Genomic DNA, 16,379 nt, shown 5'->3' on the forward strand with positions numbered 1-16,379 from the left:
ACAAATAAATAATTAAAACCTACCAGAGTGTGGGGGGAACCCCAATGGAAGGTAAACATAACAAATGAACTTAACTGTATTACAAATGAATAACGTAACCATACTGAAGGGAATGAGGATGAAAGAACTAACCTAAGTTGGAAAACAGTATTTTCAATGTATGCTATAGGCTAATGACAAAAGGAAGTACACTCAGATATTTCCTACTTAGGAAAAAAATTTTTTTTAAATATTTATTTATTTATTTAGGCTGTGCTGGGTCTTAGTTGCAGCATGCAGGATCTTTGTTGCAGCATGCAGACTCTTAGTTGCAGCATGGGTGCAGGATCTAGTTCCCCGACCAGGGGTCGAACCCAGGCCCCCTGCACTGGGAGCATGGAGTCTTACCCACTGGACCACCAGGGAAGTCCCAGGAAATTTGTTTTTCACAGGGGTATGGGTTAGCAATTCTGAAACTACTTTCTTTATATACCATGATTGAGCAAATAAATAAATATACTGTGGATAATGAGAGCCAGGTTCTCACTGTTGGAGAAAGCAATTTCAAAGAAGCAAAGAGAGGAGGCTAAAACAAATCTGTGGTGGGCTGAAATTGAAAGTGTCAGTATGTACTCATAGTTTTTAATATATATATATACAGACTAATACAGAAGTACACATAGATGTGTATATATGCATGTCAAGATATATGTATTTTCTAGCTCTGTTAAGAGGTTCTAGAAGCAATAACATTCCATAGCATGAGTACACCTAGCACCCAGATCTTCATTTCTAAATACCATTCTCCAGTGAAAGGAATCAGCTCTTTGGAGGAATGGCTGATTCCAGACCGGGGGCAGGAAAATTACCAAATAAGCCCTAAGCATCTAGTCGTGTCATAAGTAAGAAAGTGCTCAAGAAACAATGTTGAAAGGACCAAAGACCCAAGTTGAAGGAGTTTCCAATGGCCAAATCTGGGACAATCTGAGCAACAAAATAAATAAGAATAGTAATGAATAATAACCTACAGAATAAAATGATATCCATGGGTCAATACTGATATAAATAAACAACTGAATAAACAGGGGAGAAGAGGCAGCTCTTCCTTACAGCAGAATTCTAATTAAATGTAGAAGAAACAGTGGACATAGAAAAATCACCATTAGGCAAATACCACAGTAATAACTGTTGCATACAAAAATCATTCATGGATGCTAAAATTAGTGTGTGAAGGTGTGATGTAAAAGAGGTTATCTGCATAGTTTCCAAGTATTTCCTTCCCAATGAGATACTCAGTAATTAGAGAGAGAAAAATAGTAACTTTACAGTGGAGAAACATGGCAGACCCCACCTTAACCAAGTGGCCCAAGTTAACATCAACAGTAATGGGACATCAATGTCATGTACTTCCTGATAATGATGAACTGAGACGGGCACAACACTTATGTATTTTTCCAAATATGCATAGCCTCAATCTAATCAGGGGAAAACATCAAACCAACCCAAATGGAGGGATATTCTACAATAATTGGCCTTCAATTACTTAACTTTAACTTCGAAAGTGTTAAAGTCATGAAAAACACAAAGACTGATCAACTGTCACAGATTGGAGGAGACAAGGAGACATGACAACTAAATTACAATGTTCGATCCTGAATTTGATGGTGGACTTGAAAAAGGACATCAGCGTGGCAACTGGTGAAATTCAAATAAGATTTGTAGAATAGTTAATAGCACTGAATCAATGTTAATTTCCTGATTTTGATAAAAGTACTGTGGTTAAGGAAGATGTCAACATTAGGGGAAGCTGGGTGAAGCATATAAGGAAATTCTCTGTACTAGTTCTGCAACTTTTCCATAAGTCAAAAATTATTTCAAAATGAAAAGTTAAAAAAATGACTCCAATTGAAAATATTACCAAAAGCAAGATTTGATTTAATTTAGCCTGCTCCAAAGTTAACTCTACAGTGGTAGTTTTGTGGTATTGCCTATAACTGGGAAGTTTTTCCTTTTAATTTAGTTGACAAAAACCTCCAATTTTAAAATATATAAATTGTTAAATCTGGGGAGTCACTGTATCACAGGGGGAAAAAAACCCTCTACTTCTGTATATGTTTGAAAATTTTCATAATAAAAATTTAAAATACACGTTATAGACAAGATTTTTAAGTGCTTGTTAATATATTGAGGAGAATTTTCTATCGTTCCTATAACTTTCATAAACATTTAGAATTCTATCAGGAATTTTTCAGGCTAGTAGGACCTTAGAAATTAAGGCGTCTACCCCTGCGTCATTGGACAGGAAAGAAGCTAATGCCAGAGAGGCAACGTCTAGTTAGAGTGGGCCAAAGCCTGAACTCTATCTTCCGGCTCCTGGTCCAGGTATTTCTCCAACACTATACACCTGAGTGCTTCTTCATTTATTCTAAAACTTATCAAGAGTGATAACTATCACTTTAACTACAACAGAACAGTAATATTATTTATAACTGTTTCCAATTTAAAAAAAAAACTAAATTTGAACTAATTTGCCAGACTCGTGGAAATGAAACATGCGTTCAAAGTAGAATGTAAAATAATGTTGTGGTTCAATATGCAACGTTAAAGATGAGAAAATCAACTATTCTAGTTTGCATTTTAAAAATGAACTCTTTAGGCCTTTTATATTGATAATATCAACAGTTCACGTTGCCATCCTTATTTAGTGATTTGATTTTTTTAAAATTCTTCTTACTTATTTTTATTTTTGGCTGTGTTGGGTCTTTGTTGCTGCACGCAGGCTTTCTCTAGTTGTGGCGAGCGGGGGCTACTCTTCATTGCGGTACGCAGGCTTCTCATTGCAGGGGCTTCTCTTGTTGCGGAGCATGGGCTCTAGGTGCGCGGGCTTCAGTAGTTGTGGCTCGTGGGCTCTAGAGCGCAGGCTCAGTAGTTGTGGCACACTGGCTTAGTTGCTCCGCGGCATGTGGGAACATCCTGAACCAGGGTTGGAACCCGTGTCCCCTGCATTGGCAGGCAGATTCTTAACCACTGTGTCACCAGGGAAGCCCAGTGATTTGATATTTTTAAGGGAAGTATTTCTTTCTTTCTTTTTAAAATTTAAAAAGTTTTTTTGGCTGTGCCACGCAGCTTACAAAATCTTAGTTCCCCAACCAGGGACTGAACCCGGGCCATAGCAGTAAAAGTGCTGAGTCCTAACCATTGGACCACCAGGGAATTCCCTTGATTTTTTTTTTTTATAACTTAAAAAAAAATTTTTTTTTTAATTTATTTGTTCTATTTATTCATCTTTGGCTGCATCGGATCCCCGCTGCTGCACACGGGTCCCCTCCAGCTGTGGCAAGCAGGGGCCACTCCTCGCCGTGGCACACGGGCCCAGTTGCTCTCCCGGACCAGCGATTGAATCCACGTCCCCTGCATTGGCAGGCGGACCCCCAACCACTGTGCCACCAGGGGAGCCCTCCCATGATTTTTTTTAATGGAAGTATTTCTTTATGTTTTCTCACTACTGTCTTTTTTGAAGTACTTCAACTCAGTAAATGCCACCTTGCAAACATTTATCCATGCAGAAAGCATTTACTGAACAACAAATGTGTGTAAGGCTCTGTAGGTGATGCTGGAAACAAAAAGATGAAGAAAGATTCTGGTCCTCCAGCACTCACTGTATACTAGGGAAATGGGCAGATGCTGATTAGAGTATAAAGTGACAAGTAGTGTACACAGTGGTACACACAATGTGTGTACACCTCCCTCTGGGAGGGTGGAAGGGTGCTCAGTTAATCCAGTCCTCAGTCCTGTCCTTATATCCAACTTATTAGCAAATGAAGAAAATGGAATAGCTTCAGGTCACTCAATAAATGACAAAGCAGAGCTTGAACCCAGGTCTCCTGACACAGAACAGAATAAACTATTCTCCTGTTTTGGTCTAACTAAAATGATGAACTGTTTTTTATCTTGATGACAGCGAGTGAAATGGATTTGATAGCCCTGACGGGCATTACAATCTACTACTCTATTTAGTAACTCTGTAACCTTGGGTAATTTACATAACTTCTCTGAACTCACTTTTCTCACCTAGGGATAATAAATCATAGCTCAAAAGGTTATTGTGAGAAATAAATGAATAATATATAAGGCAACTAATGTAGCTGTTGGCACACCAAGGAGTCCACAGACTAAGAATTCCTTGATGGATGGGCTTACCTTTTACTTACTGTTTTGAGTTTGAAGAGGCTGGTACAGTTCTTGGCACACACAGGTTGAATGAATATTTACTAAATGAAGTCACTTCTAAATAAATGTTGAATTTAAAACTATTAAGAGATATATATTCAATATATTTATTTTTATAGACAGATTTTTAAAAACGAAATCTCCATTTCATCCACATAATTGGAACCCAACTTTTAAGGACCAGTTCCCCTTCGCAGCAGTACTTACTTTCTACTGTCGCTCCTTCGTTTGGGTTTGAATACCCTTCTCCTTTCCGTTTGATTCTTCGGATAATACCTCCATCTTCAAATAAATCCTCTCCTTTGAAATCAAGAAGCTCAATCTAGAAAGGAAAAAGGGATCTGACTGAGAACGGACCAAAAAAGCAATTTAACATACTTAAAGGCAAGGGCAACCACTCTCCTTTCATTTTACAAAATAAATCTCTGTTTTATATTTATCTGTGCTTCTTAGTTATTGGAAAAGTAGGGAAAAAAGAACACTGCACTTTTCAATACCTGGAAAGAAACTTCATGTAATGATAATGTCTAGGACTACATCCTGTGGGGCTGCAGTGCAAAGACAGACAGGAAATACTAGGAAAACTGCTTTGTGGGCAAAAAGCCAGAGTGACACAGTGCTGGCCCAGACTATTTTGTCTGACTCTAGAGGCCACCACTTTTCCACCCCAGATTCATGGAATGCCCTTCTTAAAATTAAGACTAAACCTTATGAATCAGGCCTACAACCAACTAAAGGTGTATTTTACCTAGTTACAATGTTTCAGGCATTTCCCCTCTTTACTTTTTTAATTAGGTATGGCCAAATAGGTATAATTCAACACAAGGTGAATAACATTTTATCACCATCTACTGCTTCTAATGAGGAAGTGAGATCTGTGACATTTATAAACCTCTGTAATATGAAAATAGCTTTACAACTTGCTTTATAGCTTTAGGTATATTTCAACATGTATCTCCCACGTTTCCATCCTGTCTTCTGATCAGGTTTGAGTATGTCATAACTCACACCACTGACCAGAACCTTTATTTCTAAGCCTGTTGTCTTTTGTTTATTTGGATATGACCGTTTTCTGCCAGAGACACGTTTCTAAGAAAGCACTGGCACACATCCCTTGGGTTTGTGGGAAACAATTCAAGAAGCCAAGCTCCAAAATAAATAAGTTGGATCTGATTCTCAATAGCAAGCTCAGCTCCTTGTTCCACTGCCTGTTGCTTTGGAGCCAGCACTATAGTAGAGCAGATGCTAACAAGGCAACATCACACACATACTTGCCTCAAAAAAGAGAGTTGCATTCGAGGGAATTTTGGGGAGACTGCCAGCCGAGCCATATGCATATTCTGGTTTGCACAGTAAATGACAGATCTCTCCTTTCTTCATGGTAGCCACCCCAATGTCCCATGCCTTGATAACTTGGCCTAGGAGAAAGGAAAAAGTGGTTGAAAGCTATAGGCCATATTTTAAAAGACTTAACTGTCACGAAACAAAAGTTCAAACAAATTTCCAATTCCTTACGCTACATACTATTCAGCTAGGAAGTAGGGGCTAAAAAAAAACCTCAGTAAGACCTATACACTAAGAAATAAATTGTGATTTTTTTTTTTTGAGGGCTATCAGAGAAGAGTCTCTGCTGAGAAGGATGAAAGTAGTATCAGTTTCTAAACTGCTCAAAGACTAAGTCTTTGAAAAGTGGCCGTAACATCATCTTTGAAATGTGGCTGGGCTGCAGTTGTTGCTTAATTTATAATTTCAACCATAAGAATAAGTGCGTGTTTTCTATGCAGAAATGGAACAAAAATAGTATAGAAAATGGAATTTGTCCTAAGAAAGCTTATAATTTAGTTGGGCAGACAAAAACAACAAACAAGAAACCGGAAAAGTATAAATTGTATAAAAAGGCCCATGGAACAGATTTCTTCTCAAAATTTAGAGTAAGAAAAAAAGTGGGTTTTGCTTTTCTAAAAAAAACCCAGAATATGTGTCCTTTTTTGCCAAATCACAAGAAGTGCAGAACTCAGAATTTTTTTTTTTGCCTACTTTCAGGAAACAAAGCTTACTGCTCAGCTGTAGAACTATAGTAACCTATATAATTGTAATTGTATCTTACAATAAGCAGTCCCAAATCCTTTGGGAAACAATAGAAAATGTACAAAATTTCAAGGGATAATAATACAAATTTGAGGTGCTATGTCAAAGACTTAAGTATTCAAAGTGAGATCGGGTAATAAGTAATGAACTCCAGAGAAAGTGAATTTTGAAGAGAGCTGTTATCTTGAACTGAGAAGTGATGTTAGGATTAGAGTAAGGATGATTAGAATAAGGGGAACCCTATACTAAGGTATGTAAGTAGATATGGACAAAGCATTTGTGACTCATGACTTCAGCTTAGTCTTAGGCATTACAACTTTTCAAAATATCAGATACACTTATTTTAGTTAAAAGTGTATACAAGGTATACATGCCAATTATTAAAACACACATGAGAGAAAGATATAAGTGAAAGGTAAAAGGTCATCCATTCCCTCCTTAAAAGAAGCCACTGTTATGTTTTTTTGGTATCCATCCACTGTGTGCTGTCGCTTTTAAAAAAATTTAAAACACAAATGACAGCATACTATACATTCAGTTCTGAACCGTTTTCTCATTACATAGATATATATTTTAATTATATAGAAATATGTTATAAATAAATATATAATGTTTATAATTTATTCATTTATGTGTATATACATATCTTTATCCATCAGCAGATAGGATATGCGTTTTAGGGGTTAGATGTGCAGCCTGCTTTAACTTCAGACTGACTAAATTAGAATACCAGGTCGGCCCCACATTAGTTGTGTGACCTTGTGCAAGTTTCCTCATCTGCAAAATGTAGATAATAATAGTACCTGCCATATAGTTGTTACAAGAATTATTAGATAAAATATGTCAAGTGCCTGGCATATAATATGTATTTAATAAAGGATAGTTATCATCATCATCGTAAATACATACTGATCTACTTCATTCTCAGTGGCTTCATAATATTCCAGTCACTCTACTATTGAGACGCATTGCCAACAGTACTCTAATAAGGATTTTTGTCCCTTATGTTTGCCTGTTTTGTGCAAGTATATTTGGAAGGTAAATTCCTAGAAGTGCAAAGGTGATGTGCACTTTCCATTTGATAGATATTGCCCAACTGCCCTTCCAAAAGGGCTACATCAATTTATATGCCCACACACGGTTCCAATGTGGAAAGAGTCTAGAATCATCAGAATAAATGTAAAGTCTGCTGTTGACAGGCTGCTCTACTGTCACTGATGCTCTTCAAAGACGGCAATGGTTTCAGCGTGGGCCATTTAGAACAATTTTTTTTTTTTTTTAACTCTCAACTCCGATATTTTAAGACAAACACCTTACACCCTCTTTCAGGAAATCTTTATATTATGGGGTTACTACTGTATATTTGTTCAAGGCATTCAGCCAATTACTGAGGAGCAAAGGTCTGTCTAGGTACTAAAAATACAAAGGTGGCTGTTCCCTTCTTCCTTCCAAGAAACATGCAATGTAGTATGGCTAGTGGAGCAGAAAGATACCTGCCCTGATTTTTTTAAGCATGGTGAACACTAACATAAGAGTACAAACAGGGGCTTTTGCCTTGGGGTGGGGTTGGAACAGTCAGCAAAAGCTTACTTCACAGGTGATGCCTATGCTAGGCCTTAGAAGTTGGAAACATCAGCCTGGCTATTAAATCCACAGGAGCCTCAAGCTGAATACATCATGCCTATGCCTTTGGCTCTTCTTCTCATTCAGGAACGTTAAAGCTTCTCTTAAACGCTGAGCTTCAGACACTGAAGGAAACACGCTGAGCAAAGAGCCAGACTAATACGAACACAGGTATATTTCTAAAATTGCCAATCTTGGACCTCTTTTCTTAAAAAGCACTTCCCTCTGATTTAAAAAAAAATAATACATACTCATTATAGAACACTTGGAAAGTATATAAAAGCACAGAGAATAAAAAACCTCTGAAATTTCAGCATCTGGGGTAAACTGTCAATTTCTTGGCTCATTTTCTTCCAATTGTGTATGCATAACTTTGTTTACATATTAAATTTTTATATATACATTCTTAAAATTCTGATCATAGTTTATTTGGTTTTGTAGCCTACTCTGCATTTCACATTATATGAGCATTTTTCTTGTTAAAAGATAATATCTGAAAACATGACTTTTAATAACTATATGCTATTTACTATTTCATCTTTTAAATATGCCATAATTTCATTACTCCCACTAATAAATATTTAAATTGCTTTTTTTTTTTTACTCTTATTAAGTTGCAATGAACAACTCTGCACCTAAATCTTCACATGAATTTTTTTTTTTTGCATAATGAAAGCCTCTTACCTGACACATTAGGACTATGGTTGTAGGTTAATTTAAAATGTTGCTTTAAGTGAGGAATCATAAAAAAGAACATATACAACCTCAAACTTTTTTAAACTTAAAACCTATCAAAGTATCTTAATTCACTAATCCTGTGATAGAAGTCCAAGGCCTTGTCTGTGTGTGACAAGTGATAAGAGTTCTATATCATCTTTACTATATAAATCACACTTATGGTATATCATTTGCAACTTACAACATGGATTTCTTTAAAGTGAAGTAAGAAGTAGAAGACACTTATAAAAAGCAACCAGTATGCGGAATCCTTCTGGTAAAAATGTGTTCTGAATGGCCTACTTACTTCACCTAGCGTTTACCCACCCCTAATTCAACTGCCATTTTTTAAAAGATATTTATTTATTTATTTGACTGCCCTGGGTCTTAGTTGTGGCACACAGGATCTTTTAGTTGCAGCATGCGAACTCTTAGTTGCGGCATGTGAGATCTAGTTCCCTGACCAGGGATCAAACCCGGGCCACCTGCATCGGGAGCTTGGAGTCTTAGCCACTGGACCACCAGGGAAGTCCCTCAATAGCCATTTAAAAAAGGCTTTTAGCAATTCACTTTAGTAAGTCTTTCCAAAGATGTTCAACTTAGTTTTCACAGAAATAAGTCCCATTTCTTATTACACTAATTTCAGAGTTTTATATACTATCTAATGAACTTATATAATTACAAAAAGGACAATGGATATAAACAAGTTTAGACTGATTCTTAATAAGAGTCTGAGGAAGAAAAAAGCACACCCTAATGTCTGGAAACTGCCCGACACAGCTAGGCCTTGGTGATTCTGAAGCTGGCCTGGGGCACACAGCTAAGCCATGTTATTCTCCTGTTGGACATAACAAACTCACAAAACATCAACATCAGACAAGGTCACCCTGAGACCATGAAAAAGTGAGACAAAACAAGAACACTTCAAAATTTTGTCTGAGCATGGACAAAAAACAAGGTCCCTGTGCAACCTACAAAATACCAAACATCCCCCTCTCCTGGTGACATGAGTGACTTCTGCTTCTCTACAGGTGCAGCTTTAGTCTCACTCCAGTCAGCCCTCCTCCTAGATAAGATTTACTAAGATACCCAAAGAATCACCTGCATCCCAACAATATCCAATCCAGAGCAAATCCCTTCTTCCTTAAACTCTTCGCCAAATCACCTAATACAAGTCCAAATCCTATAAAAGACCTTTTGAACACTCTGAGACACCTCCAGTTTCCCATGGTGTGCAGTCTACCTCCCTACGAGTAATAAACCCAACTTGTTCACTATAGTTGTGTTCCTAGTGGTCTGTGGGTGGAGGGCATTGACAAGGCTCACTCAACTGGCTGAAGCAGAGTGCAGGGCCACAGTGAAGAATAGGAAACCAGTGGTATCACTCAGTGTATTTACGAGTAGAATGGAGAGCAGCAGTTAGTCTGGAGTTGGTTAAGCAAGCTTCTACCATATTTCCTTAGATTCAATTCCTAGAAGTAGAATTACTGGGTCAAAGCATAAACATTTTTAAGATTCTTGATCTTTGGGATCTTTTGATCTTTAGGGTCTTAACTGTAGGTATAATACACCAAGAATATGTAAACGCAATGTATTCTTCCACTTGTTCTGGACTTCAATTTTACCGGCTCAAACACAATTTATCCATTTCAGTAGTCCTATTCCATTAGTAACAAAATCTGAAATAAGAATATATATTTACACAAATATACAGTGTATCTATCTTTAAGTGTAAATGCTTTTTATATATACCTAACTATAAGGGAATTGAAAACGTTAGAAGTGTACAAAGCCCAGTATAAAAGCAATGCACTGTACTTTTTTCTTCTCTCTGCAGAATATTATATAATTTTTTCTGATTAAGAAAATCCAAGTCAAATTTTATAGGCTCATTGTAGGTTCATCAATTGTAACAAGTGCACCATCCTGGAGGGGGTGCTGATAAGAGGGGGAGGCTATGCACATGGCGGGGCAGGGGGTACACGGGAAATCTCTGTACCTTCCGCTCAATTTTGCTGTGAACCTAAAACTGCTCTAAAAAAATAAAGTCTATTAAAAAATCATACACGTTTTAAAATATAACATTTTAATTTAATCACTGAATACTTTCACTTATAATAAAGACTATAGTGACCATTTTAGAACATTCTTTTTTACTGATTAAAAATTTTTTAAATTGTGGTAAAATACATAAAAATGACCATTTCAACTGTTAAGTGCACAGTTAAGTATATTCACACTGTTGTGCAACCAATGTCCAGAACTTTTCATCTTGCAACACTAAAAGTCTACTCATTAAACTACTCCTCTTTTCCTCCTGTCCCAAGCCCCGGCAAGAATTTTATTCTACTTTGTTTTTATGAATTTGATTACTCTAGATTTCTCTAGATGTAAGTGGAATCACGCAGTATTTGTCTATTTGTGACTGGCTTATTTCACTTAGTGTAATGTCCTCGAGGTTCATCAGTTTTGTCCCATGTCCCAGACATGTCCCATGTCCCATATACTCCTTTATAGGAATATACCATTGTATGTACGTAAGACATTTTGTTTATCCATTTGTCTACAGACAAACATTTGGGTGGCTTCCACCTTTCAGCTATAATGAATAATGCTACAAATATGGGTGTACACATATCTCATTAGGACCCTGGTATATACGGAGAAGTGGAATTGCTGGATCATAGGTTAACTCTATTTTTAATTGTTTGAGGAACTACCATACTGTTTTCCATAGTGGCTACACTATTTTACATTCCCACCAACAGTGCACGGGGGTTTCAATTTCTCCACAACTTGCTAACACTTGCAAATTTCTATTTTTTTTTATTTTAATAGTACCTGATGGTGTGAGGTGATATTGTTAATTTTTTTTTTTTTTTTTTTTTTTGGCTGTGCCACACGGCATGCAGGATCTTAGTTCCCTGACCAGGGATCAAACCCGTGGCCCCTGCATTGGGAGTGCAGAGTCTTAACCACTGGACCACCAGGGAAGTCCCTCTCATTGTGGTTTTGATTTGTATTTCCCTAATGATTTAGTGATGTAGAGCATCTTTTCATATGCTTGTAGTCCTTTTGTATATCTTCTTTAGGGAAATGTCTATTTAAGTCCATTGTCCATTTTATAATCAGGATATTTGAGGTTTTTTGGTTGTTGATTATAGGAGTTCTTTGTATATTCTGGATATTAACCCCTTGTCACATACATGATTTGAAAATATTTCCTTCCATTCTTTAGGCTGCCTTTTCACTCCATTATTGTATCCTTTGATGCACAGTTTTTAATTTTGATGTAGTCCAATTTATGTATTTTTTACTTTTGCTGCCTTGCTGTTGGTGTCATATCCGAGAAATCATTGCCAAATCTAATGTCAAGAAGCTTTCCCTCCAAGTTTTCTTCTAAGAAAATACAGTTTTAAGTCTTATATATCTCTGATCCATTTCGAGTTAATTTTTGTATGTGATGTAAAGTAAGGGTCTAACTTTATTCTTTTGCATGTGAATATCTAGTTTTCCCAGCATTGTTTGTTGAAAAGACTGTCCTTTCCTCAATAAACAGTCTCGGCATCCTTGATAAAATTATTGACTATCTAACCTTTAAATGCATGTTTGCATTTGAAACCATTGATAATATTGACATCGTCTTTCTTCTTTTTATGCTAGATAAAGCAAAGTTTTTCCTGTGTATTTTTTTCCTCTTATAAATTTTATTTAGTCTTATTTTTAAATGTCTTATAAAAGGGCTCTGATAATCATCCCTATTCCCTAACAAAAGTATCTGATTATGAATTCAACAAACTCGTTTATATGTTAAGATTCTTTTAAAGTGTTCATATGTATTATGTTACATTATATTTTTGCCACTTCTCTATTTAATTACTAAGAAAACCGATCACCAGATGATCTCTCCGCACCCTCATGGGTTATCATTTCAAAAACAGGGGGAGAAAATAATCTGTGCTGGGACAACCTTAATGATCAACTCTGCCAGGCTAAACTGCTAGATACCTGAAGGCAGGAGTCATGTCTTGATTATTTTTTATTTCCCAAAGAACTTAACACCACAATATTATACTCAATAAAGGAACACGGTCCATGCTGCAGTATCTAATTTAAATGGAGTTAGAAATGTGTTAGCTGCCCCAGTCTGCTCTCACCCCTGCCTAAATTAGCTTCTCCTTAATATCCATTCAGCGATGAAACTGGAAGCATTCTTCCTCTATTAGAAAGTACCAGGTAAAGCCAAAGAAAGTACTTTCTGAAAGTTTGCTGTCTTTCTGGCTCACATTTTTGGGGAGGGTTAGGAAAATTAAATATTTTGGCCTAAAAGCCTTCTTTCCGAATCCTGAGTGCTCCTAAACTGCAGGTTAAAAAAAAAAAAAGTTAACAGATGTTAAGAATATATTTATGGGGGAGCAAGAGTATCAATAGCAATTTAAAGGGAACACATGGTTAAACCACAACCCACAAGAAGCTGGCTGCATGGTTACCCATTACTAGTAAGTGTATTTTACTACTTGTAAAACGTTGTCAAGGCCTAAAATATGTGAAAAAAAAAAAACATTTCAAATAAAAATAAAACTTTAAAAATAGGGATTAGGCCCACAATACCAAGCATGTAATAGCAATAATTTTGCTTTTGATAAACCTCATTAACTACATCATTCCTGTAAGAAAAATGTCTGGTGTACAGCAGGCACTCAGTAAATTCTGCTGGACCAGGACCTACTTTGTTTCTATACCTAGTGTTTAGGCTAGTTTTAAACCTTAATATCTAACATAACTTGAAAGACACTGCCTGGCTTTGAATCCTGGCTCTGCCACCTACCGTATAACTTTGGGCTAATTACTTAATCTCTCTCTGTACCTTAGTTTCCTCATATGTAAACAAAAAAACCAAAGCAAACCAAAACTAAAATGGTTATAGTAGGTACCTAAAACATTTTTAAAAAATTGGTAAAGTGGACTTCATCAAAATTAAAAACTTTTGTTCTTTGAAAGATCAATTAAGAAAATGAAAAGGCAAGCTAGAGACTGGGAGAACATACTTGCAAAATACACATCTGATTAAGTGCTTGTCTTGTTGAGTACAACTCAATAAAAAGATTGTTTGTTTTTTTTTTAATGGGCAGAAGATTTGAACAGATACTTCACAAAAGAAAACATACAAATGTCCACTAAGCACAAGAAAAGATACCCTCAATGTGACCAGTTACCAGGGAAATGCAACTGAAAACCAAAATGAGATACCATTTCACACCCATTAAAATGGCTAAAGTTAAAAAGACTGATAGTACTAATGGTTGACAAGCGTGTGAAAAACAAACTCTCAAACACTGCTGGTGAGAATGCAAAATGGTACAGCCACTTTGAAAAAACAGTATGGTAGTAACTTACAAAGTTAAACATATGTTTTACCATATGATCAACAAGTCCACTCCCAGGTATTTATCCCAAAATAAATTTACCCAACATAGCCACACAAAGACAGGTATATGAATGTTCATTACATTATTCATAATAGCCCCAAATTGGAAACAACCCCAATGTCCGATTTTTTGAATGGATGAACAAATTGTGGTGTTTCCATACTTGTAAAATGCTGCTTGGCAATTCAACATGCATGAATCTCAAAATCGTTATGCTAAGTGAAAGAAGTCAAATGCCAAAGATGACATATGATTCCATTTATATGAATTTTTGAAAAAGGCAAAACTATAGTAACAGAAGCCAGATTAGTGATTCCATGGCCCAGCGTCCATAAGAAAACTTTTCAGGGTGAGAAAATTGTTCTATATTTTGACTGTGGTGGTGGTTACACAACTGTTACCCAAATTCATCAAGCTATACACCCTTTAAAAGGGTTAAGTTTTATTATATGTAAATAGTACCTCAATAAAAAACTCAGTCTTATACACAGATGTTAATATGCCTGTCACCTAAACTATACTAAACAAATTGTACAAAAAAATCTATAAAGTAATAATAGGATTGGTGTGAGGATTAAATGAGATAATGCATGTAAACCCTTTGCCTGGCACTGTAAGTACTTAAAAAGCATTAGCCATTAGTCTTTCAACATACTTTCTCCCTTTTACTCCAATATGCTAATGACTGCTAAATTAAAAGATGTTTTAACCTATAATCATGGGTCATCATGCATCTAATAAGGTTAGATTAACGTTAAAGGCAGATCACTGATATTTACTTCATTATGGTTTAATCTCAATAGTAAGAGAGAAGTATAGGTATGTGAAAAATCCAAAATGACTGGTTTGTTCCTCTTACTTCTCAAATCTGGGGGAAGAATATAAGAGAGAGGATTTTTATCTTCATAGTTCCCAACCATGGTAGTCATATACGAAGAACACGAAAAACCACTTCACTGAAGTAGCCTTTTATCAGAAATCACCAGACCTTTATAGGGGTAGATGGGGAAGGGGTGCAGCTTTAGTGTCCTTGGATTTACTTATAAGAACAGAGGTAGATACAATTCTTTCAGCCCCCAAACCCATCCCTTCCCAATTTTAGTGATAACATATTTGCTGCAGGCAGGGAAGGGGAAAGAACAGAACCCCTGTTGTGGAAGTATACTTGAAAATCCTGTCATTCTTATTTCAACTTCTTTTAAGATGGGTTATGGACACAGTTCTAGGAATTCAGAACATGTAACAAAGATTTAGTTAAGAAAATCCAGTGAGGGAAACCATCATCATTCTAATTTCTGTAACATATTCTGTAGTGGTGATAACCAATTGTCTTAGATTGATCCAGTTGTTGTTTTTCCAGACTTTCTGGGGCTATAAAAGATGGTTAAGCATTCAAAAGGTCTGTATGCAGGCATAGTAAATAGGAGTGAGGACCCAAACTGCTGTAACACAGCTCTTGCCACTCCATTGTAAAGCCAGCCAATAATCCCAGTACTGTAACAACAACAGTTAACAAAAGATTTGAGTGCTTACTATGTATTAGGCTGAGTGCTAAGCAACGGTGTGTAATATCTTATTTAATCCTCAACATATAATTGTATATACTATAATTATCATCACTTTATATATGAGGGAAGTGAGGCACAGAGTTTCAAAGATGGTACAAAAAGAGCAACAGACACACATACAAACAATGTGTAGGTATACCTCAAATTTATACATATGGTATGTGTATTTTTAATGCAATTTTTATAGATAAGTTCTTATGATTCTATTTTAAATACTGAAGTCACAATAGAACCCCAAAATCAGTGTGACTTTCCATTGAAATATTTCTATTTATTCCCTTGGGAGAGGTACAATATAAGGGATCAAGAGAGTTCAATGTACAATATTTGTGCTACAGTTATTTATAATATTTTTCTTCATTATGTTATGAAGTAGCTACTGCCATAACATATAGGTATAAAACTATAAACTGCCTAACCAATGTTTGTTTTATAGGCAACTATAACACATTATGTTACAGAAGTTTTACCAGAGGGATACTGCTCTAGTCTCATATTTCTAATTATCATCTTAAGGGGGCCTCTGAAGGTTCTGTAATTGTGTTGGGTTTAGTCCTTTTCGCAGTTTTTGTTCCTGTACTCTTTGCAGAATATACAAGAATGGAATCTTAAGACTCAGGATTAATCTCAAAGCTCTTCTACAGACGCTTCCTTTTTGTAAGAGCAGGGAAGGTTAGGTGGCTTACTCATGTTAACATACCACAGGAAAGAGCAAAGACAGGAACCCTGGCTTCCCAACACCCAG

At 36.2% G+C, this 16,379-nt stretch overlaps 1 protein-coding gene and 1 long non-coding RNA gene across 8 annotated transcripts in view; one reads left to right on the top strand and one right to left on the bottom strand.

The window, feature by feature from the left end:
• The window catches only part of LOC309607057, a 197,447-nt gene that overhangs the window by 159,201 nt on the left and 21,867 nt on the right, over nucleotides 1-16,379 (top strand). The window lies entirely within an intron of this gene.
• Nucleotides 1-16,379, bottom strand: part of FKBP5 (FKBP prolyl isomerase 5) — a 100,280-nt gene that overhangs the window by 30,433 nt on the left and 53,468 nt on the right. For all 7 annotated transcript variants that reach the window (XM_082345097.1, XM_082345096.1, XM_082345091.1 and 4 more), the window contains 2 exons: nucleotides 5,485-5,627; nucleotides 4,417-4,531 (listed from right to left, as the gene is read on the bottom strand). In XM_082345097.1, coding sequence (XP_082201223.1) covers nucleotides 4,417-4,531; nucleotides 5,485-5,627 — 258 coding nt within the window. The remainder of the gene's footprint in view (nucleotides 1-4,416; nucleotides 4,532-5,484; nucleotides 5,628-16,379) is intronic.

The sequence above is a fragment of the Balaenoptera borealis genome (genome assembly GCF_965194805.1).
Source record: "Balaenoptera borealis genome assembly, chromosome: 12".
In the NCBI taxonomy this organism is placed as follows: Eukaryota; Metazoa; Chordata; class Mammalia; order Artiodactyla; family Balaenopteridae; genus Balaenoptera; species Balaenoptera borealis.